Source organism: Phocoena sinus, chromosome 19 (assembly GCF_008692025.1).
Source record: "Phocoena sinus isolate mPhoSin1 chromosome 19, mPhoSin1.pri, whole genome shotgun sequence".
Classification (NCBI taxonomy): Eukaryota; Metazoa; Chordata; class Mammalia; order Artiodactyla; family Phocoenidae; genus Phocoena; species Phocoena sinus.
This window is the reverse complement of record NC_045781.1, coordinates 12,735,470-12,758,896: the sequence shown is the minus strand read 5'-3', so window position 1 is coordinate 12,758,896 and position 23,427 is coordinate 12,735,470. Positions and strand designations below refer to the sequence as shown.

At 50.8% G+C, this 23,427-nt stretch overlaps 3 protein-coding genes and 1 pseudogene across 3 annotated transcripts; 2 read left to right on the top strand and 2 right to left on the bottom strand.

Annotated features, from left to right (window-relative positions):
• Window positions 1–415: 415 nt before the first annotated feature.
• LOC116744665 (interferon lambda-4-like) lies at window positions 416–1,850 on the bottom strand. The gene is made up of 5 exons (XM_032614708.1): window positions 1,683–1,850; window positions 1,184–1,255; window positions 948–1,091; window positions 642–716; window positions 416–514 (listed from the first exon to the last, which is right to left on the bottom strand). Exons 1-5 carry the CDS (start codon window positions 1,848–1,850, stop codon window positions 416–418), a joined length of 558 nt encoding a protein of 185 aa, XP_032470599.1.
• Window positions 1,851–8,731: 6,881 nt separating this feature from the next.
• Window positions 8,732–10,474, top strand: LOC116744114 (annotated as a pseudogene).
• Window positions 10,475–10,660: 186 nt separating this feature from the next.
• Window positions 10,661–15,645, top strand: LOC116744113 (interferon lambda-3-like). The gene is made up of 6 exons (XM_032613432.1): window positions 10,661–10,727; window positions 14,315–14,496; window positions 14,776–14,853; window positions 15,123–15,266; window positions 15,375–15,458; window positions 15,547–15,645. Exons 1-6 carry the CDS (start codon window positions 10,661–10,663, stop codon window positions 15,643–15,645), a joined length of 654 nt encoding a protein of 217 aa, XP_032469323.1.
• Window positions 15,646–19,348: 3,703 nt separating this feature from the next.
• DPRX (divergent-paired related homeobox) lies at window positions 19,349–20,163 on the bottom strand. The gene is made up of 2 exons (XM_032613431.1): window positions 19,917–20,163; window positions 19,349–19,551 (listed from the first exon to the last, which is right to left on the bottom strand). The coding sequence occupies exons 1-2, from the start codon at window positions 20,161–20,163 to the stop codon at window positions 19,349–19,351; spliced, it is 450 nt and encodes a 149-aa protein (XP_032469322.1).
• Between the last annotated feature and the right edge of the window lie 3,264 nt (window positions 20,164–23,427).

Here is a 23,427-nt window from a genome sequence, read left to right as displayed (position 1 = left end):
AGGGAAAGAGACTTCCCCAGCGGGGACGTCCAAGAGTCACATACTCATGGACTCGCAAAGCGGGCACTGAAGGTTCAAAGCAGGGCTGGGGCCTGTCATGAGACAGGGCTGTTCCTGTAACCACAGAAGTAGAAACTGGTCCACGGTACGTGGTGGTCAGCGACCAAGGCGGACACGGACTCCAGTCTTTTCCTGCCGGCCCGGGCCCTGGAAGATCTTAGGGCAACGCATCCCGCGGAAATATCGCTGCTTCCGGGGGAACTCGTTGTGGTCTTTGGGAAAAGGGCGCCTCTGGCACCAGCGCCGGCGGGTCCAGGCCGAGAGACCCGCCTGGTCCGGTGGGGTCACGGAGGAGGGCGGCGTCCGCAACCAGGCGCCCCCAGAGCTTCGGGTCCCAGGCGGAGCCGCGGCGGGATCACAGACAAGGACCCGAGTGCGCCACCAGCCGCAGGTCCCACGCGAGCAGGCGCAGGAGGTTGAAGATGACGGTGGCTTCGTGGCACCGAGGCGAGTCCTGCAGCCCGGGAAGGAGGCGGAGCGGGGCTGAGTCAGGGATCTCCTTCCCCGAAAGACCCCCCTCCAGACCCTCACGGCTCCAAGCCGGGCTCCCGTCTAGCCGCTTTCCCGCCTGCTCCACGCACAGCTGTGCGAGTTTGGGGACGCCTCCTGGGCCGCCGCAGGGACTTCCTCCGGGAGCCTGGCCGGACCAGCTCGAGCTGGAGGGAGAACAGGAGGTTAAGGAAGGCGGCGGGGAACCGAGCCTCCCCACCCCTCCCCCTCCCAGCCGCAGACCAAAGCCCGGATTTGGGGACACCGAGAGGACGTGAATCGTGTCTGCGCCCGTTTCTGGCCTCATGGGACAGATTCGCAGTCGGGGGGCCTGGCCTTGAGACCAGGGGCGCAGAGCGAGCCGGGAAGGGTGCGCGGCCAGGGCGCGGCGCACTCACGCAGGCCGCCACGTCCCGCCCCGCGGCCGCCAGCAGCTCCAGGGTCGGGCCGACGCCGGGGAACAGCTCGGGGCTCGGCAGGCTGCTCAGCACGTCCTGGGCGTCGGCGAGGCCGCGGGCCACCTGGCGGAGCAGCGCACGGGACTGCGGGCACCCGGCGGGAGTTAGACGGGACCGCGCGCCAGCCCGCGCTCCCCCACCCCACCCCCACCCCGCCCGCCGCCCTCGGGCCTCACGGAGGGCCGCGGAGGGTCCCTCCTCCGGCGGAACGAGCAGTTGCGCGGCCTCCAGCTCATCGTCTCTTCTTCCTGCGGGGCAAGGGCTGGGGTGACGAGGAGTCTCCTGGCAAGGGCCCCTGAAGCGCTGGGACGTCGGAGATTCCTGGACGTGGCTGGGAACTGGCCGGGACGGTTGTGCTTATCGTGTCCCGAACCAGGCAGCGCGCCTTTGGCTGAGTGGGGCTGAAAGGCACCTGCGCTCCCCGTAAGGAGCCTGTGCCCCGATGTGGAGCCGAGTCCGCCTGGAGGGGGAGCCCCTCTGTGACCCGCACCAAGGCCGTGCATGAGCTGACCACCCGGGCCTCTGGGAAGAGGTCGTGGTCACAATTGTGGACCCTGAAATCTGAGATGTGCCTGCTGGACGCTAGGACGCGAGGGCCCCTCGCGACAAAGTCTGGTGTCTCCGAGCCCGGTGGGCCCGGGGTCCAGGGGGTGGGGGCGTCTGAGCATCACTCACATAGCGGTCCCTCAGTGCCTTGATGGCCAGCAGCGCCCGGGGGTCCAGGGAGCGGTAGTGTGAGAGGAAGCGGCGCGGAGGCTCCACCACTTCGGGGTCCGCTGCCACGCCCACCGTCACCAAGACCCACAGCCCCACGGCCACCGCGGCTGCGCCACTCGGCCCCATCTCTGCTCCTGCAGGATGCGACGGACGTCAGCGAGCTCAAGGAGAAGGCCCCGAGTCCAAGCCCCTGCCTGTGGTTAGACTTGCAGAGGGACTGACGCTCAGAGCGTGGGCTGTGGACACACGCAGGGGAAGAGACAGGAGGGCCCCCTCCTACCCTCAGCCTCTCTCCTCTCACTCCTCACCTACAATGTGTCTCTGGTGCCTGGTGCTGCAGCAGGGCCTGCCTTCCACGGTCCTCTGGGTGGTGTCCAGAGTGGTGTCCACCTGGGACAGCGGTGCCTGCACCCTCCATGGTGGCTTTTAAGTGCCCAGCTGAGAATGGTGAGCAAGCGGGCTTCCCCGTGCAGGGTAAGCTTTCCCAACGTCATTGCTGGCCGTTGAATAGCCCAGAAGGCTGCAGGCAGGGGTGTGAGGACTTTACCCACCTGTGGGCCAGTGCCAGCGATGATTCTACCCCAGCTCTCTGCCACCATTTCTGGTCTCTGTCCCCTTCTGTATCCTCTCACTTTCTTTTCATCACCCTGGGTGTCCTTATCTGTGTTCTGTAATAACAACCAGCCCTTATACAGTGCTTGGTGTTACTGGGCCCTGTTCTAAGTAACTGATATGTACACGTCTCATTTAATGCTCAAAAAATGACACTGCAAGAATTGTTCCACCTCCAGTGTAGAGATGGGATGACCGAGGTACAGTAAAGTGAAGGAACTTTTCCAAGACACACAGTCAGTAATTGGCAGAGGCAGAATTTGAACCCTCACTCAATCCAGCGCCAAAGCCTGATCTCCAAGCCACAACTACCCCTAAACATCTGATTCAGTGCCTCCTTCTCTCTCTCCATTTCTGTCCTCATTTCATTCTGTTTCTCTTTTTTCCCTCTCTGTTTGCCTCCTCTTTTGTCTCTGTCTCTCTGGTCCTGTTTTTGTCTCTGTCAATAACTCCATCTGTCTATCATTCCTTTTTCTAGCAAACATTCAGGCCGGTGTCTCTCTGTCTCCATGTGTCTCAATCAGTCTCTTTGTTTTGCTTTAAAACTAAAATCTACTACTTTTCCTGATAAAATTAGCAAGGCAAGGTCATTGGATAAAGCTAAAAACCCACCTATAATTTCACCACACACCTGTCTTCCATCACCCCAGATCTGGAACAATTTTTCCAATGAGTAGAAATGTTACATATATTTATTTGTACATATGTTTTCTGATTATCGAAGTAACACATTTGTTATAAAGGTTCAGTCAGTAAAAAAATAACATTGGGACTTCCCTGGTGGCATAGTGGCTAAGACTCTATGCTCCCAATGCAGGGGCCTGGGTTTGATCCCTGGTCAGGGAACTAGGTCCCACATGCATGCCGCAACTAGGGAGCCTGCCTGCTGCAACTAAGACCCGGTGGAACAAAATAAATAAATAAATATTTAAAAAAATACAACTTGGAGAGTTAAAGAAAGTCTTTAATCCCACTTCCTGGAGGTAATCTTTTCACAGTTAGTTGCTAGTCCTCCTCTTTTTTCTTTTTTCTCTTTCTTTGAGCAACTTCTAAATTGGAACGCATCTGTATAGAGTTTGGTAGCCTGCTCTGTGTGTCTTACCATTACCTCTCATTTGCATTCGCCCACATCTTTAATTATACTGTATCAGTGAGGTCCCCTGCAGGAAACAGATGGCCTAATCAATGTAGGATAATCTGTGGTGGTTTAATATCAAGGGTGTTTACAAAGGGATTGGATGGTGAAGAGAACAGAGGAGGAGGAATGCAAGTCCTTGGGGCCCACCTGGATGAGGGTCTGTCATCCCTAGGCCTGAAGAAATGGGAGAAGGGAGGGAGTGGTTACCTTACCTGGGAAGGAGGGAGTCATGTACACAGGGGGAGGGACAGAGAAGTCATGATGCCCCTGTAGGGAGGAAGCCTGGGGAATAAATACTCTGACTTTACTCTCCTTCCCCACTCTCCGGCCCTACTGCTAAGCTCCCCATTGGCTGCACCCAACAGAAACCAAAGGCCAGCTTCCTGGGGCCCAGAGGAGGGTGGAGAAGTGGGAAGAGTGAACTTGGAGGGGCAACTGGGAGACATCCTGCGTATACCACTGGTAAGGCTTCCATTGTAACAGGATTATTGAATAACCAATCCCCCATTGGTGGGCATTGATATTCTTTCCAGTCTTTTGTTAAAATCATGGATCTCAAGACTGCAGGAGAGAAAGGGAGTCATTTTTTCATTCTTTTTTTTTTTTTTTTTTTTTTGCAGTATGCAGGCCTCTCACTGTTGTGGCCTCTCCCGCCGCTGACGCACAGGCCCAGCGGCCATGGCTCAGGGGCCCAGCCGCTCCGCGGCACGTGGGATCCTCCCAGACCGGGGCACGAACCCGCATCCCCTGCATCGGCAGGCAGGACTCCCAACGACTGCGCCACCAGGGAAGCCCTTTTCACTCTTTTAATAGTGTCTTTCATAGGGCTGAGTATAAAATGTTTCCAATTCATCAACTTTTTTTCTTCCATGGATCGTGCTTTCAGTGTATATAAAAATCATCACCATGGTTCCCTAGATTTTCTCCTATACTATATTCTAGGAGTTTTATAATTCTGCACTTTACATTTAGGTCTATGATACATTTTAAGTTAATTTTTGTGAAATGGTCAAGGTCTGCGTCTAGCTTGGTTTGTTTATTTTTTTATTTATTCGCATGCGAATGTCCAGTTGTTTCAATACCATTTGTTGGAAGTCTATCCTTTCTTCATTGAATTGCATTTGCTCTTTTCTCAAAGATCAGTTGACTATATTTGTGTGGGTCTATTCCTGGGCTCTCTATTCTGTTCCATTGATTTGTCTATCCTTCTACTAATATCACACTGTCTTGATTACTGTAGCTTTATAGTAAGTCTTGATGTGAGAGAGTGTCAGTCCTCCAACTTTGTTCTTCTCTTTAATACTGTGAAAGTTATTCTGGGTCTTTTGAATCTCTTATATAAACTTTCACTTTGTCAATATCCACAAATTAACTTGCTGGGATTTTGATTGGATTGCATTGAATCTATAGATTAAGTTGGGAAGAACCAACACCTTGACAATATTGAGTCTTCCTATCCATATTCATAGAATATTTCCATTTTTAGATATACTTTTATTTCTTTCATCAAAGTTTTATAGTTTTCCTCACACAGATTTTATTTATATTTTGTTGTATTTGTACTTAAGTATTTCATTTTTGGGGGAGCTGATGTAAATGGAATTTTAAATTTCAACTACAAACTGTTCACTGCTGTTATACAAGAAAGCAGTTATAGTTTTACAGTTATAGTTTTACAAGAAAGCAGTATAGTTTTTCATATTAATCTTGTATCCTGCAACCTTGCTATAATCACTTATTTGTTCAGAAATGTGTTTTTAAATACACAGGACTATTAAGAAAACCGATTATTTTGAAACACAGTTACCACAACATTAAAGTAACTTTGTGATAAGTAATACATATGTCTCTTTATTAATGAACTAAATACAAGACATAGCAGTAGGTTTAATAGCTACTATACTGTTGAGGGAGTAATGGGAGTAAATGATTTTTCAAGATATGTGCCACAGGACTTCCCTGGTGGCGCAGTAGTTAAGAATCCACCTGCCAGTGCAGGGGACTACGGGTTCGAGCCCCGGTCCGGGAAGATCCCCCATGCCATGGAGCTACTAAGCCCGTGCGCCACAACTACGGAGCCTGCGCTCTAGAGCCCGAGAACCACAACTACTGAGGCCAAGTGCCACAACTACTGAAGCCACGTGCCTAAAAGCCGTGCTCTGCAACAAGAGAAGCCACCCAGTGAGAAGCCCACGAACCGCAAAGAAGAGTAGACCCCGCTCGCCGCAACTAGAGAAAGCCCGCGCGCAGCAACAAAAACCTAAAGCAGCCAAAAATTAAAAAAATAATAAAAAAAAGATATGTGCCACATCTGTAATGTGTTAGGAAATATCTGTGGCTTCTTTAGTGACCAAGTCACGGGTTCTGCTAATATTATTGTGGTTGTTGCTTACATTCATATGGAAAGAAATGCTCAATTTCAGTTTGAGGTCAGTGAAGATGGAGATGCAGCTTTTTCCCATGCAAGTTCACCCTCTCCCTGAATCCTATTGTCCAGGAACTCAGGTTAAGCTAGACCTGCAGTAGTTAAATAGAATGAAGCAGATCTATAGGTACCGACATGGAAAAATCTTCAAGACATATCACACAGTGAAAAAAGTAAATCGCCGAATAATATACATGGTGTGACACTCCTTGCATGTAGAAATACTCATACATACTAAAGCAATTCAGTGGAGAAAACTAGCCTTTTCAAAAAGTAGTGCTGGAGTAATTGGACCTCCATAGGCCAAAAAATGAACCTTGACCTAAACTTCACACTAAAATAGAAATTAACTCAATATGGATCATGGACTTAAATGTAAAATATAAAGCTATAAAACGTTTTGAAAAAGTTATGAAGAACATCTTGAGGATCTGGAGCAAGGCAAAGGGTTCTTAGGCTTGACACCAAGGGCTTAATCCATAAAAGGGAAAATTGATCGACTGAATTTGATCCAAAACTTTTGCTATGTAAAAGACCATGTTAAGAAGATAGAAGAACGGGCTAAAGACTGGGAGAGAATACTTGCGAACCACCTATCTGATGAAGGACTACTATCTAGAATAGATAAGAACTCTCAAAAATCAACAGTAGAAAAATTAAACAGTCCGTTTGGGAATGGGGCAAAAGACATGAAGAGACATTTCACTGAAGAGTGAAAGATGGAAATAAGTACATGAAAAGATGTCCAACATTGTTAGCCAACAAAGAGATGCACATTAAAACCACCATGAGATATCATTATACAGCCATCCGAATGCCTAAAAACAAATAAATAAATAAACACAGTCAAATGCTAACGAGGGTATGGAGAAATTGATCGCTTATTGCTGGTGTAAATGCAAAATGGTACAGCCCCTCTGGAAAATAGGGCTGGTAGTTTTTTACAAAATCTAAACATGCAACTACTATATGACCCAGCAATTGCATTCCTGGGCATTTTCCCAGAGAAATGAAGACTTACATTCCTACAAAATCTCGCACATGATTGTTTCTAGCAGCTTTATTTATAACAGCCAAAAAACAACCAGACGTTCTTCACAGGTAACTGTTTAAAAAAAAACCCCAAATGTAGTACATTCATACCACAGAATACCATTTAGCAATGAAAAGGAACAAACTTGATACACACAACTATCTGGGGATAAGATGTCCAGCACTGAGATTCATTCTGATTAGATTGGCTTAGGTCATATGCCCACCCCCAAATGCAATCACTGTGGCCAAGGAGGCTAACTGAGGTAAATGGCTGCAGCCAAGTCACATATGCCAACCCAGAGATGGGGGGTCAAGTCACCTTCCCCAAACCATTTGGATCTCCAGCTGAAATGGGGGGATGCTGGGATGAGTTGGGGAGAGGTAATGGAAGCCTGGAAAGTTTGCGCATGGACACATCGGCTGATCTCGTCTAGTGTCTCAGTAGAATTTCTCTCATGTTTTTTTCAGAGTACTTCTGCTTCAACCACTTTGATGTTTTTTAAAACCTCTATGCCTTTCAATAAGGAAAATATACACTGAAAGACAAAATAATTTTTTTCATATTAATGCTGAGGAAGACATACATGGGAAAAAAACAGCCATTACTTGCCTGTATTATCAATATTTATTAATAACTTTATAATTAATTAAAGGTGGTCTCATGTGGGAACTTTGCTTTACTTGCCCAAAACATACCTTAACTATTCTGCACATGAATAGATCTGTCTATATAGGTGAGAAGTGGCAGAGCATCACCAGTAATAACCCAGACAGCCTGGGATCACATCTACCAGGCTGTGGTGAGCTTGGACAGACTCCGGCCTCAGTACCTCAGTTTCCTCATCTTATAAAACGTCAGCCAGTGAGAAGACCTACCTCACAGACTTGCTGGGGAGAATAAAGCAGTAAATACATGAGAAGAGCTTAAAGTGGAAGCCAAGCATACAGGAAGTGCTCAGTATGTACCAACTATAATATTATTAACAGTGGTTGAGAAACATGTTTGCAATGCCCAATTTTTAACAGCAAACGAAGAATGGTTTTATAATTGGTGAAGGAATACATATCATTTAATAACAGACTAAGGAAGCCAGAGAGAGTTTGTCTAAGTCCCAGATGAGGAAAGAAGCTGAGAAAACAGAAGGGAAGGATGTTTGTGCAGAGAAAGAGGAAAAAAAGACAGGGAGAGGAAGGATATAATGACAAGAGAGTGATTGAAGAGCAAGCATTAGAAACCCTAGTATGGGGACTTCCCTGGCAGTCCAGTGGTTAGGACTTCACCTTCCAATGCAGAGGGCGTGGGTTCAGTCCCTGGTTGGGAGCGAAGATCTGACATGCCTCCTGGCCCTAAAAACCAAAACTTAAAACAGAAGCAATATTGTAACAAATTCAATAAAGACTTTTTAGAAAATGGTCCATATCAAAAAAAAAATCTTTAAAAAGAAAGAAAGAAACCCGAGTATGAACTCCTGACAGCAGGCACTTGTATGGGTACCTCTGCCAAGCTTGCAGCTTGCAGCCAAAGGAAAATGTGTGTTTTGAGTTCATTCCTAGAGTGCAAAAGAAAGACCGACACACAGAAAGACACAAGGTGCAGAAAACAAACTTAGCATTGGCTCAGGAGAGAGGGTTGAGCAGAGTCATCGCTGGCACTGGCCCACAGGTGGGTAAAGTCCTCACACCCCTGCCTGCAGCCTTCTGGGCTATTCAACGGCCAGCAATGACGTTGGGAAAGCTTACCCTGCACGGGGAAGCCCGCTTGCCTCACCATTCTCAGCTGGGCACTTAAAAGCCACCATGGAGGGTGCAGGCACCGCTGTCCCAGGTGGACACCACTCTGGACACCACCCAGAGGACCGTGGAAGGCAGGCCCTGCTGCAGCACCAGGCCACCAGAGACACATTGTAGGTGAGGAGTGAGAGGAGAGAGGCTGAGGGTAGGAGGGGGCCCTCCTGTCTCTTCCCCTGCGTGTGTCCACAGCCCACGCTCTGAGCGTCAGTCCCTCTGCAAGTCTAACCACAGGCAGGGGCTTGGACTCGGGGGCCTTCTCCTTGAGCTCGCTGACGTCCGTCGCATCCTGCAGGAGCAGAGATGGGGGCCGAGTGGCGCAGCCGCGGTGGCCGTGGGGGCTGTGGGTCTTGGTGACGGTGGGCGTGGCAGCGGACCCCGAAGTGGTGGAGCCTCCGCGCCGCTTCCTCTCACACTACCGCTCCCTGGACCCCCCGGGCGCTGCTGGCCATCAAGGCACTGAGGGACCGCTATGTGAGTGATGCTCAGACGCCCCCACCCCCTGGACCCCGGGCCCACCGGGCTCGGAGACACCAGACTTTGTCGCGAGGGGCCCTCGCGTCCTAGCGTCCAGCAGTGCACATCTCAGATTTCAGGGTCCACAATTGTGACCACGGACCTCTTCCCAGAGGCCCGGGTGGTCAGCTCATGCACGGCCTTGGTGCGGGTCACAGAGGGGCTCCCCCTCCAGGCGGACTCGGCTCCACATCGGGGCACAGGCCTCCTTACGGGGAGCGCAGGTGCCTTTCAGCCCCACTCAGCCAAAGGCGCGCTGCCTGGTTCGGGACACGATAAGCACAACCGTCCCGGCCAGTTCCCAGCCACGTCCAGGAATCTCCGACGTCCCAGCGCTTCAGGGGCCCTTGCCAGGAGACTCCTCGTCACCCCAGCCCTTGCCCCGCAGGAAGAAGAGACGATGAGCTGGAGGGCCGCGCAACTTGCTCGTTCCGCCGGAGGAGGGACCCTCCGCGGCCCTCCGTGAGGCCCGAGGGCGGCGGGCGGGGTGGGGGTGGGGTGGGGGAGCGCGGGCTGGCGCGCGGTCCCGTCTAACTCCCGCCGGGTGCCCGCAGTCCCGTGCGCTGCTCCGCCAGGTGGCCCGCGGCCTCGCCGAACGCCCAGGACGTGCTGAGCAGCCTGCCGAGCCCCGAGCTGTTCCCCGGCGTCGGCCCGACCCTGGAGCTGCTGGCGGCCGCGGGGCGGGACGTGGCGGCCTGCGTGAGTGGCGCCGCGCCCTGGCCGCGCACCCTTCCCGGCTCGCTCTGCGCCCCTGGTCTCAAGGCCAGGCCCCCCGACTGCGAAATCTGTCCCATGAGGCCAGAAACGGGCGCAGACACGATTCACGTCCTCTCGGTGTCCCCAAATCCGGGCTTTGGTCTGCGGCTGGGAGGGGGAGGGGTGGGGAGGCTCGTTCCCCGCCGCCTTCCTTAACCTCCTGTTCTCCCTCCAGCTCGAGCTGGTCCGGCCAGGCTCCCGGAGGAAGTCCCTGCGGCGGCCCAGGAGGCGTCCCCAAACTCGCACAGCTGTGCGGTGGAGCAGGCGGGAAGCGGGGCTAGACGGGAGCCCGGCTTGGAGCCGTGAGGGTCTGGAGGGGGGTCTTTCGGGGAAGGAGATCCCTGACTCAGCCCCGCTCCGCCTCCTTCCCGGGCTGCAGGACTCGCCTCGGTGCCACGAAGCCACCGTCATCTTCAACCTCCTGCGCCTGCTCGCGTGGGGAACCTGCGGCTGGTGGCGCACTCGGGTCCTTGTCTGTGAATCCCGCCGCGGCTCCGCCTGGGACCCGAAGCTCTGGGGGCGCCTGGTTGCGGACGCCGCCCTCCTCCGTGACCCCACCGGACCAGGCGGGTCTCTCGGCCTGGACCCGCCGGCCGCTGGTGCCAGAGGCGCCCTTTTCCCAAAGACCACAACGAGTTCCCCCGGAAGCAGCGATATTTCCGCGGGATGCGTTGCCCTAAGATCTTCCAGGGCCCGGGCCGGCAGGAAAAGACTGGAGTCCGTGTCCGCCTTGGTCGCTGACCACCACGTACCGTGGACCAGTTTCTACTTCTGTGGTTACAGGAACAGCCCTGTCTCCATGACAGGCCCCAGCCCTGCTTTGAACCTTCAGTGCCCGCTTTGCGAGTCCATGAGTATGTGACTCTTGGACGTCCCCGCTGGGGAAGTCTCTTTCCATGAGGGACTGGGTAGTGAAAGGGCTAAAAGTCCTCTGGATAAGTGGTTTTTTGAATTCCGTTACTTAAACGTGTTTTGTATTATGAAGTTCCTGTGTGTATTTGCCGTTCTGTCTTCTGTTGTTAATTAATTGCGAATTATTAACTATTTTGCATTTCTGTGGGTTGTTTATTCCGTGATCATCTTGAGGGGGGGCTGTTCAGCACAAAATGCTGAGACAGGGAAATCAGGTGACCTGAGTTTCAGTTCTGCCCCTGCCCCTTAAGTGTTGCGTGTCTGGGCAAATTACTTCTCTCTGAGCCTCAGTTTACTCATTTATGCCATGGCATTGTTACACTTCCCTTGCAGTGAGTCCTATACATTGAAATAATGTTTCTGAAGCTTCCAGCTGAAGCCACAGAATGGCCTTAATGATTGGTCTCCATTAAATAATCACACACGTAAGTGCAGAACAATTGCACTTTTATAATTTGTCTGCATCTGTGGATGGGCAATCTTCGTGCCAACTGCAAAGCCTGTTTGCCGAGGTCACACAGCTAGAGAGGGTCAGAGCCAGGTTTGAGCCCCAGAGTCTAGCTCCAGCTCCCATGCTCCTAACCACTCCCCTGAACTTCCTTTCTAAGAGAAACAGTATGATGTTGAGGGATTTTGAGATAATTTGTCAATTTCAGGATTCACAGTTGTTGCAATGTGTCCTCCCCTGATGTAAGGCCGATGCAATTAATAGAAACTGACCAGAAAGAACACTGGTAGGTGACTTGGGCACATCCCTGCTGTTGCTTTTATTTTAAAAAACATGTTTATTGGGCTTCCCTGGTGGCGCAGTGGTTGAGAGTCCCGCCTGCCGATGCAGGGGACACGGGTTCGTGCCCCGGTCCGGGAAGATCCCACCTGCCGCGGAGTGGCTGGGCCCGTGAGCCATGGCCGCTGGGCCTGCGCATCCGGAGCCTGTGCTCCGCAACGGAGAGGCCGCAAACAGTGAGAGGCCCGCGTACAGCAAAAAAAACAAAAAACATGTTTATTTATTTTGGCTGCTCTGGGTCTGAGTTGCGGCAATGCGTGCAGGATCTAGTTCCTCTAGCACGGATAGAGACCGGGCCCCCTGCACAGAGTCTTACCCACTGGGCCCCCAGGGAAGTCCACCTGCTGTTACAGGTGAACCTATCAGCAGGGCAGGAATAGAGACGTGGACCTAGAGAATGGACATGTGGACAGAGTTGGGGCAGGGGAGGGTGGGACGAAGTGGGAGGGTAGGACTGACATATATACACTACCAGGCGTAAAATAGCTAGCTAGTGGGAACCTGCTCTAGAGCACAGGAAGCTCAGCTCGGTCGGTGCTCTGTGACGACCTAGATGGGTGGGGTGGGGGCGTGGGAATGAGGTCCAGGACGGAGGGGATATAGGCATACATATGGCTGATTCACTTCATTGTACAGCAGAAACTAATGCAACGTTGTAAAGCAATTATATTCCAATAAAAAAATTTCTAAAAAACGTTACGTATCAGAGCTCAGAGACATTCCCAAATGAGGACTTTGGTCCACCCTCTCCCTGGAATTATGAATGAGGGAAAGAGGGGGTGGGAGTAATAGTCAAAAGGACTCCACACCTTCTGTTCGAGACGTCCATTACCTCCGAGTCAGGAGATGTAGCTACACTGGGGCTGTTGAGTGTAGTGGTTACTCTCTGGTGTCAGACAGAACTCAGTTAATATCCTGCCCTCACCACTTATTTGCTGTATGACCTTGGGCAAGTCTCTTAACCCCTCTGAGTCCCTGCAGTTTCCTCTGTATTTGCAATGTAGGCAAAGCACAGGATGTCCTTGGTGCTACCATGAGTATTCAGTAGCACGTTGTGAGGGAATTCCCTGCCATTCGAGTGGTCAGGACGCTGCGCTTTCACTGCCGAGGGCCCGGTTCAATCCCTGGTCGGGGAACTGAGATCCTGCAGGCAGCGCGGCCAAAAACAACAACAACAACAACACAGAAGACAAACCATGTTGTGGCAGAGCCTCTGTGAACAGGGTGAGACATGTACAGGCTCACAGAAGGAGGGGCGTGTCTCTGTTTCTCTTTTCCACTGACTGTTCCCTTTTCCTGGAAGGCTCCCCCTCAGATCTCCACAGACCTCCCTTCCTCACTTCCTTTAGGTCTTCCCTCAAATGTCATTTCATTACCTTATTAATACAGACTTCCTCTCGCACTCTGCTCTCGTCCCTGCTTCACTTCTTTCATTTTCCGTTATCTGACTTTACCTAACGTAATACATACCACACGCCTAATCCCCGTGTCCCAGACAGGTACTGTCTTGTACCTCTCTCTAGTAAAAAGCTCCATGAAGGATTGTTTCATGTCTTTTCTTTTTGCAATGCTCTCCTCCTGGCACCTTGAGCAGGGTCTGACCCAAAGCTGGGGTGGGAGGGCAAATAGGTACTTGGTGAATGAATGAAGGCATTTTTCTCAACCCCACCTGATTTCCCGAAGTACTGGTCACAGCTCAATTTCATAGCACCTCCTCCTATTCCTGGGTCCTTGTGTGCCTGACAGAGAGCAGGTCGGTGCAGGCTCCCGACCTCCCCCACGCTGCCTCTGTCGGTACCAGGTGGGGAAGGGTGGGGAGCAGCTGGTGTCCTCTCTGAATTCGCGAGTGTTTTGCCTTTCTCCCTCTCCCTGCCACCCGCAGCAGCACCCCTGGACCTTCTGCCGTCTCCCAGACAGCCTCCCTCTTGGAAGTTCCAGGCTCTTCATGGCAACACCTCCTACAGGTGCCTTTTCCCTCTACTCCCTGTACTGGGGCCTCTGCCAAAAAGGAAGTCCCTCTGTCCCCTCCCCACCCCAGTCCTAGATCAGCCTGGGCACCGGCGCAGGAGACCCTCGGTGTGGGGCTGAAGCTGCCCCAGCCCTGATTTTGACTTCCTTACTCACTTTCTTGGAGGTGAAATGGGACATGAATCCATGTCAGTTTCTCTTTCCCTGAGCAGCTCACATGGCTCACGGGCCCCGCCCCGCTCTGGGCTTTCCCAGCGCTCGCCTCCCCTGTGGCCAGTGTCAGCCTCTAGCTGTGTTTTCACTTTTCCTACATCAGCTGGGATTGCCCAGCTGCACAGGCTAAAAGCTGCGCCATGGAACTCAGGCAGGAATTACACCTGAGACGGAGCTGGAAGTTCAGAGACGCGGACAGAGCAGCGAGCTGAGATCCAGAGAAGGAGGCTGAAGTCAGAGACGCCGGAGGAGACTGAGAGACCCCAGGCGGCAGCCTCAGAGCGGACACTCGATCCCCCGTCTGCTGCAGAGACCAGAGAGCAGGAATGAAGCTGGGTCAGCCCCTACATCATTGTCTGGGACCCTCGCCTCCCCAGAGCCTCCCCCCTCCCCGCCGCGACGCCCTCCCTCCCCTCACCTTCTGTCCTTCCTTAACACAGACGTGGCCCCCGGCTGCACGCTGGTGCTGGTGCTGATGACCGTGGCGCCGAGCAGGACAGGAGCGGTTCCTGTGCCCTCACCCCTCGGGGCCCTCCCAGGGGCAAGGGGCTGCCTCATGGCCCAGTTCAAGTCTCTGTCCCCACAAGCGCTGCAGGCCTTCAAGAGGGCCAAGGATGCCTTTGTGAGTCTCCCCCGACCCCTCCTGCAGTGGGCGACCCTCCACCCCTCCCTCTGTGCGCTCCCAGGCTACCTGGCCTGAAGGTGGGCCTGCCCTCCCCGCACTGGGCTGACCTCCACCCTCCCCGCGGTGGGCGATCTCCTGTCCTCCTGCGGTGGACGTGCCTCTACGGTTCTTCTGGAAGTCAACCTCCCGTCCTCCTGTTGTTGGCCATCCTCCAGTCTCCCTGGGGTCTTCCCTCTGTCCCTCCCCCTGTGGGCTGACCTTGCCCTTGCTCTCTAGGAAGAGTCGCTCTTGCAGAAGGACTGGAACTGCAGCTCCCGCCTCTTCCCCAGGACCCGGGACCTGAGGCAGCTGCAGGTGAGTTGGGGGAGTCAGGCCTGCCTGCCCTCACCTGCCCGCCCTGCTCCGGCTCTGCGGGTGGCCCCTCACCTCCTCCTTCCCTCACGTCCTTCTCTCCCTGCCCTCCCCACTCGTCCCCTGACCCCTTCCCCTCAGCCAACCATATCGGCTCTCACCTGACCCCGACTTTCACCTTCCACTGTCCCTTCCTCTGTCCCCCTCACCTGTGCCTCCTCGCCTGTTCTCTCTCACGTGCAACTCTCACCTGTCTTCTGTCTCCTCCTCAGGTGTGGGAGCGCCCCGTGGCCTTGGAGGCGGAGCTGGCCCTGACACTGAACGTCCTGGAGGCCACGGCTAACTCATCCCCGGATCACATCCTGGACCAGCCCCTTCACACGCTGCACCACATCCACTCCAAGCTCCAGGCCTGCGTGAGCACTCGGGGCACCCGGGCCGCGTCTGGGCTCTGGCCACCTGTACGTGCCCCTCTGTCCCAGGCCCTGCCTCACACCCTCAACGCCACCCTCCTCTGTCCACAGGTCCCAGCTCGGCCCACAGCAGGCCCCAGGCCCCGGGGCCGCCTCCACCACTGGCTGCACCGGCTCCAGGAGGCCCCGAAGAAGGTGAGTGACCGGGGAGGGGAAACCGATGGCTGGGCTCAGCTGGGAGCCCAGACGTGGGAGCTACTGAGCCATCCCCCTCTGCTCCCAGGAGTCCCGGGACTGCCTCGAAGCCTCTGTCATGTTCAACCTCTTCCGCCTCCTCACCCGGGACCTGAAATGTGTTGCCAGTGGAGACCAGTGTGTCTGACCCCAGAGACCCACCTGCAATGTGTCTCAGCATCTTCGATATTATTTATGTGTCAAAACCTTTTTTAATTTATTGCCTCCAAGTCACTTTTTTTATATTTATGTGTGTGATTTCTCAAGCTCAGACCCCATAAAATGTTTATTTTTCTACTTTTTATAAAAACTGTACAAATAAACAATGAAGAAATGATGCTGTTTTTGGTGTGGGACTGTGTGTGTGTGTGTGTGTGTGTGTGTGTTGGTTTTTCTTTGCTGCCATAACAAATTCTCACAAACTGAGCCTCACAACACAACACAAATTCATTATCTTACGTTTCTGCAGGTCAGAAATCTGGGTGGGCTCAGCTAATTTCCCTGCTGTGGGTCTCACAAGGCTGATCGAAGTGTCGCTGGCTGGATTGTTTCGGAGGCTCTGTGCAGGATCCTCTTCCAGACTCATTTAAGTTGTTGGCAGAATTCTGTTCCTTGCGCTTGTCAGACTGAGATCCCTTTTCCTTGCTGGCTGTGAGGGCCCATCCTTAGCTCTTTGCAACTTCTTTCTGGTCCCTGCACATTGACCCTACATCCCAGAGTCTGTAATGGTGAGTCAAATCCTTCTCATGCTTGGAATCCCTCTCATTTCTCCTGCCACATTTCTCTTCTACCTCCAGCCTGAGAAAGTTCTCTGCTCTTAAGAACTCGTGTGTTTAGACCGGGTCCACTCAGGGAATCCAGGATAATCTCTCTCTTTTAGAGTCCATAAATCTTAATTACATCTGCAAAGTCCCTTTGGCATGTAACAGAGGATATTCATAGGTCTGAGATTGCGGGTTGGCATCTTTGGGGGCCATAATTCATCCTCCCACAGTATGTGTGTGATGGTATGATGGTGTCATTAGATTGCATTCTGTTATAAGTAAAGTAATATTAACTCAAAGTGCCTTAATAATGAGAACATTTATTATTGTACAGGATGAGAAATCTCAAACAGCAGGGTCCATTTAAGCTGAGCTTCCGGTATGGCTCCCAGATCACATGTAGCCACCGTGCACTTGAAAGGTAACTAGTACAAGCCGAGCTGTGCTCTAAGAATAAAATATCCTTCAGAATTTAACGACTTCTTATTTTTCTTATTTTTCTTTTTCAGATGTTGCCTGCCTCATTTCTCCACTGTATGCTTACTATTTTTCTCTTTGTAGTTAATAAGGATGTGGAGAGAGTTTGAGACCATGTAAATTCCTGTTACTTCTCAAACTCTGACCTATTCATTTTAGCATCCATTGTTGGAGTTTGCCTTACAGTTACTATTATGACCATTACCAAATAGTGAGCCTCTAATGTCATCATTCTTTCCACATTTCTTAGTCGACATTCTACTGTTAGGAAGAGCTTTCCTCCCCTTCCTGATTCATGTATTTACCAATGGCTTTATATCAACATGGACTCATGAGTTATTATTTTATAATTGTAGTTCTTTACTATCATTTATTGTGATGATCAAGTTGTCCCAGATGAGGCCAATGGGAACCTTTTCAAGAGGGCTCATGTCCTTTTGATGTGTCCCCATCATTTGTTGAGCACCTCCTCGCTTTCTGGTATCAGATTCCCAGGCTCCTTTTGTAATTTTCCTGCCTCATCTCTGTAACTCTGGCCATTTCCCCAAGGAGCTCTGGTTCCTTTTAGTGGAGGACAGTATTTAGAAACCAAGACCTGGGTGAACTGATTGCTACAAGGATATCATTGCTTCTATACTCTCTCAGTGGACAGAGCTAGGAAACAGATGTGTGTACATCTGTGTGTACAGATACAGATCTGTGTGTACAGATGTGTGTACAGATGTGTGTACATCTGTGTGTACAGATAGAGCTAGGAAACAGATGTGTGTACATACAGAATTTTTGTTTACTGTTTAAAAGATTTTAAATCATTAATAATTTTACATTGATTATATATTTAAATTATATTTTGGGTATACTGGGTCAAATAAAGTATATTTTAAATTAAGTTCATATATATTTTTTAAGCACGGTTACTGAAAATTTTAAATGGTATGCATGGCTCGCATAATATTTATACTGAAGTGTGCCAGTTTAGAGAGCATGATGTCATAGTAGAGCCAGGGTTCTTCCATCTGGCTGCTCCTCCATCCTCAGTGTATCAGTACTGTCTCCCCTCATGGTCATAAGATGGCTGCCACAGCTCCAGCCATCACACAACCACATAATTGTCTATAAAGCTGGATGTCAGAGATTCCAGCTAGCTGTCTCTATATCTGTTATCCCTTCTTCCTTTACCTAGTGGATTTAAGAGTGCTCTACTAAAGACAACATTTTCCAGCTTTCCCTGCATCTATGGCACTATGTTTTGGCCAATGAAAATGAGTGAAAGCAATCTGAGCACCTTATGAGTTGGTCCTTTAAAGGAAATGCAACGCCCTCCTCGTTTCCTGTCTCCACTCTTGCTGAATGACAGAAATGAGAGCAGCCACCTTATTTTGCCAATTTTCTAGGATATTTACAGTGGATATAGAATTCTGTGTTGACAGTTTTCTTTTTCTTTCAGTACATTAAAGATTCAAGGGTAATTTATATACGGACTTAGGTCCTCTTTCTCTGGGGCTCCCTCCATATTAGGATTTCTCCTCTCAGTTTCCAACTACTCTTGCCGCCCTGAACTCTAGGGTCTGATACTTCAAGTCAATGACAGGTTTTCTTGGCTTCCCTGGTGGCGCAGTGGTTGAGAGTCCGCCTGCCGATGCAGGGGACACGGGTTCGTGCCCCGGTCCGGGAAGATCCCCCATGCTGCGTCCGCGGCTGGGCCCGTGAGCCATGGCCGCTGAGCCTGCGCGTCCGGAGCCTGTGCTCCGCAACGGGAGAGGCCACAACAGCGAGAGGTCCGCGTACCGCGAAAAAATAAATAAATAAATGACTGTTTTTCTGCTTGAGTTCAAGCTGTCCCTTGCCACACGAACGGAGGTGCATCCTCAGAGGAAAAGCCATATGAACTTGATCTCACATAGTGTGTTCCATTGTTTTTTTTTTCCTTCAGCTTTAATGAGATATGATTGACACATAACTTCACCTAAGTTTAAGGTATACAACATGTTGATTTGATACATTTATATGTGGCAAAATGATTACACCATAGCATTAGCTAACACCTCCATCCATCCCATCACATAATTCTCATTTCTTTTTTGTGGTGAGAACATTTAAGATCCAGTCTCTTGCAACTTTCAAGTATATAATGTAGTGCTCTGATGAATTTTACACTTAGGTAACTGACATTTTAAGACGTGAGAGGAATTCCCTGGAGGTCTAGTGGTTAGGACTCAGCGCTTTCACAGCTGTGGGCCGGGTTCAGGGAAATAAGATCCTGCAAGCCATACAGAGGGGCCAAAAAAAAAGATATGAAACCTCTACATCATCCTGTGCTTTTTCAACTCAATTCTTTCTACGACATAGACAGTCACTAGTCTGCTTCTGGCTGCTGTAGATTAGTTTTTCCTGCCTGCTCTACAAATTCGTGTAGTGGGAATTATCCAGAATTATACACTGTGTACTCTGTTGTGTGGGTTCTTTTTTCTTTCACTCAACATAATGGTCTTGAACTGCATCCACGTTGTGTATATCTTGTTTTTTCCTTTCACTGCTGAAAAGTATTCCCTTGTTTGGGAATCATTACAAATCATATATGACTTTCTGTGTCTAACTTCTCTAAGATCTTTATGGCGAAAAAGAGCCAAAAGAATTAGAATTGAAGCTTGTGGAGAGAGCTTGGGATTCCAAAATGGGATAGAGGCAGTATATATTAGGGTCTTGGCAGTAGCCAAAATGGACCGTTTTGGGGCCAAGAGAATGGTCTGTGACAGCCTTCAAATTGCGCCACCTGCTGAGTTGGAAGGAAGGTATTGGACGATCCATATAAACTAGAGGTGCAGGGGAGATACCATTAGGGGACCTGGGAGGTGTATCCATATTTCCCTTGGAAGAGCTGATCTTGCCTCCCGCCTCAGATAATGGCTGTTGAGCTTCTTGCTGTTCTGACAGAAAATCCTCAGTATTTGGCTTTCTTGAGTTTTGCTCTACGATTCTTTTTTTTTTTTTTTTTTTTTTTCCGGTACGCGGGCCTCTCACTGTTGTGGCCTCTCCCGTTGTGGAGCACAGGCTCCGGACGCGCAGGCTCAGCGGCCATGGCTCACCGGCCCATTCGCGGACGCAGCATGTGGGATCTTCCCGGACCGGGGCACGAACCCGCGTCCCCTGCATCGGCAGGCGGACTCTCAACCACTGCGCCACCAGGGAAGCCCCGCTCTATGATTCTTGAACCAAACCTGCAGGACTGTTGGATGTATGTCCATTTTTGAGGCCATTTCTCTCTGAAGGCTAGGGGTGGGGTATGGATTTTTATTGAAAAGGAAGTTCAAATCTGCCAAATGTTTCCTCGTGAACATAGTTCGTTTCCTTTTTGGATGCTTCCGGTACTTTCCCTTTGAAAGGTCGTCTGGATCCGACACCCTGTAATCTAGATGTGCTTCCATGCTGTGGTCTAGTAATAAGCGAAAAAGTCCATTCTTTATTTTATTTTTGGCCATGCTGCTCGGCTTGCAGGATCTTAGTTCCCCAACCAGGGATCGAACCCGTGCCCCCTGCAGTGGAGGGCACAGTCCCAACCACTGGACCACCAGGAAATTCCCAGTGTCTTCCATTCCTTAAAATGCTGAATCCCCTCCAACTTCTGCCTGTGTCTGGTTTCTCTCCAGTGCCTTCAAATAGTTGGGTTTTTGTTTTGTTTTGTTTTGTTTTTGCGGTATGCGGGCCTCTCACTGTCGTGGCCTCCCCTGTTGCGGAGCACAGGCTCCGGACGCACAGGCTCAGCGGCCATGGCTCACGGGCCCAGCCGCTCCGCAGCATGTGGGATCCTCCCGGACCGGGGCACGAACCCGTGTCCCCTGCATCGGCAGGCGGACTCTCAACCACTGCGCCACCAGGGAAGCCCTGTTTTGTTTTTTAATATTTTGTTCAGAGTTGGCAATTGCTGTCTGTGGGGAAATAAGACAGTACCCTCTCACCTGTCCATGTCGTGCCTTTCTCCTCCTCCTGTTTTCCCTCAGGTGAGTGATTTTTCACTTGCGGTCTCTCCCATGGTTGCCGTTGGATGTCAGCTGGGATTTGATTGACCTGAAGGCTTGACGGGGCTGGAGGGAGTTGATGGCTCACCCACAGGGCAGCTGTTGGCTGGGAGTTCAGCTGGACATGCTGAGCAGAGCGCTTACAGGTGGCTTGTCTGCCACCATTGGCTGAACCTTGACCCACCCACACTGGGTGCAAGAGGCATGGATTCTTTCCCAGGACCAGAACGAGTTTCCTGGATGCAGTGACATTTCCGTGGGATGCATGGCCAGAATATCTTTCAAGGTGGTCAGCAGAAGACTTGATTCCTGGGTTGCTTTGGTCACTGACCCCCACATACCATGAACCAGTCTGACATAATTACCTGGGCTCCTCTGACCATTACAGGCCTGGTCCTCTAATGTGAACCCCCAACACGTTTTGGGGATTTTATAAATCTGTCACTCTTGGACCTCCCCACCTGAGCAGGTCTCGTTCCCTGAGGGATTTGGGGATCACAGATGTCAAAGTTCCCAGTTATGATACTTTGGTTCCTGCTGTTTATGTGTCCTCGTGTTTGCAAACCCTGTACCTCTGGTGTCAATCTTTTCTCCCGGTGTCGATTCATTTTCATTATCAGATGGTGTTACACTTACTTGTGGGAGCAGTCATTTTGAGACAGTGTGAGTGGAAGAAGCCCAACTCTGAACTCAGATCTGAATTTGATACCCAGATGGAACATTTATCTGCTGAGTGACATTTAGTAATATATTTGCCTTTCCTGGCCTCTAGATTTCTTCCTCTGAAAATACCTTAGAGATACCTCTCTTTGAAAGGTTCATTTATTCATCCACGCAGCCATTCAGTTATCCATTCATTATATACATGGACAGTATTTCCTAGCTGCCTGTTATTTGCCAGTATTGGGAATACAGAGCCACAGGTCCCTCTCCTCGGGGAGCTTCAGACTGGGGAGGGAGCTGGTCATTAAAATTTGAAGAACAGAAAGGAGGCCAGTGTGCTGCAGTCCAGAACTCCACAAAGAGGTGGCTAGGAGTGAAGTTAAACAGGTAGATAGGGACCAGGGCCTTGGATGTCTGTGAGATCTTCAAGCACTTGGATCTTCCTGGAAGATACACAGGCAGTCACTGCAGAGTTCTAAGCAAAGAAGCAACTGCTCCAGTTTATGTTTCTAAAAGTTCAGGCCTCATAAGAGGAGAGCGCCCAGGAATGCCTAAGAGAAGAGGAGGGAGTTCGGGTGTGAGATGATGGTGACGTGCATTCACGTAGAGAGGTTCTTCTGTAAATTAGAAACAATATACGTAAAGCAACTAGCATCTCACCTGGTGGACAGAAGTATCTCAAGTACGATAAAGGAGACAGTATGGTTGTAGTGGTTAAAGATGCAAGCTCTGAGGTCACAGAGATCTTAGAATCCCAACTTCTGCTCGCTTAGTTACTGCATGACCTTGGGCTAGTCAGTTAAACTTTTAGTTTCCAATCAGCAAACTATATTATAATATCCTTCGTCACTGGGTGGTAGTGGGAATTAAATGTGTTAAATCATGTCAAGTACCAAGGCACAGTCCTTGGCACAACCTAAGGACTCGTTATTAAAGCAATATATCACCATTAAAATTTTTTTCTAACATGTGAACTGTCAAAGAAGACAGGAAGCTTTATCCTAGAGCCCTAATCCCTAAAATGGATAAAGGAGACACGGTAGTTGCCAGCCCAGCAAAAATCTCTCACGTCATTCTTTGTGGCACAGCCCTTCCCCCACGTCATTCTTGATTGACCTAAACCAACCTACAGGAGCCCTCTTGCTAAAGACTCCTGTAGGCTTGGCTCTGTGTCTGCGTCAGCCAGGATCCCCACAGGAGACCAAATGGTCAAATGGGGTAAGGGAGTTATTTAAGCAACAAAGTACAGATGTGGGGTATGGTTAGGGGAAACCAACACAGGGCAGCACCTGGGCCCACCCAACAGCCGGAAGCTATCACTGTTCCTAAACCACCAGAAGGGGCCTGGGAGGGAGCGGTTACCAGTCCCCTGACAGAGATTCTGGAACATCACTGCTGCCAGCCCACAGCCCAGCAGGGAAGTAGGAGAGTCAATACCCACCTGCTCTCTTTTCCTCTCTCCAATATTCTGCTAACACCTCCCATTGCTGAACCCAGCTGGAAGACAGAAGGCAAGGGAGTCCCAACTGATGTAATCCACATTCCCGGACCTAGAGCAGAGTGGAGAGTGAATCTAGAGGGAAAAGAGAGGACATGTTTTTGGACTTCCCTGGTGGTCCAGTGGTTAAGACTCAGTGTATCCACTGCAGGGGGCACGGGTTTGAACCCTGGTCAGGGAACTAAGATCCCCTCGTGACGCACAGCGTGGTCAAAAAACAAAAGGAGAGAAGACGTGTTTCACAGTGATCCAATTGGCCCATGATTAGGGGAATTTGGCTTGCGAGGAGGTGGATGCTCTAAGAGAGGTTTTGTTTTTGTTTTCTTTCTTTCTTTCGGCTCTGTTGGGTCTTCGTTGCTGCGCGCCGGCTTTCTCTAGTTGCAGCGAACGGGGGCTATTCTTCGTTGAGGTGCACAGGTTTCTCGGTGCGGTGGCTCTCTTGTTGCGGAGCATGGGCTCTAGGCGCGTGAGCTTCAGTAGTTGTGGCTCATGGGCTCTAGAGCACAGGCTCA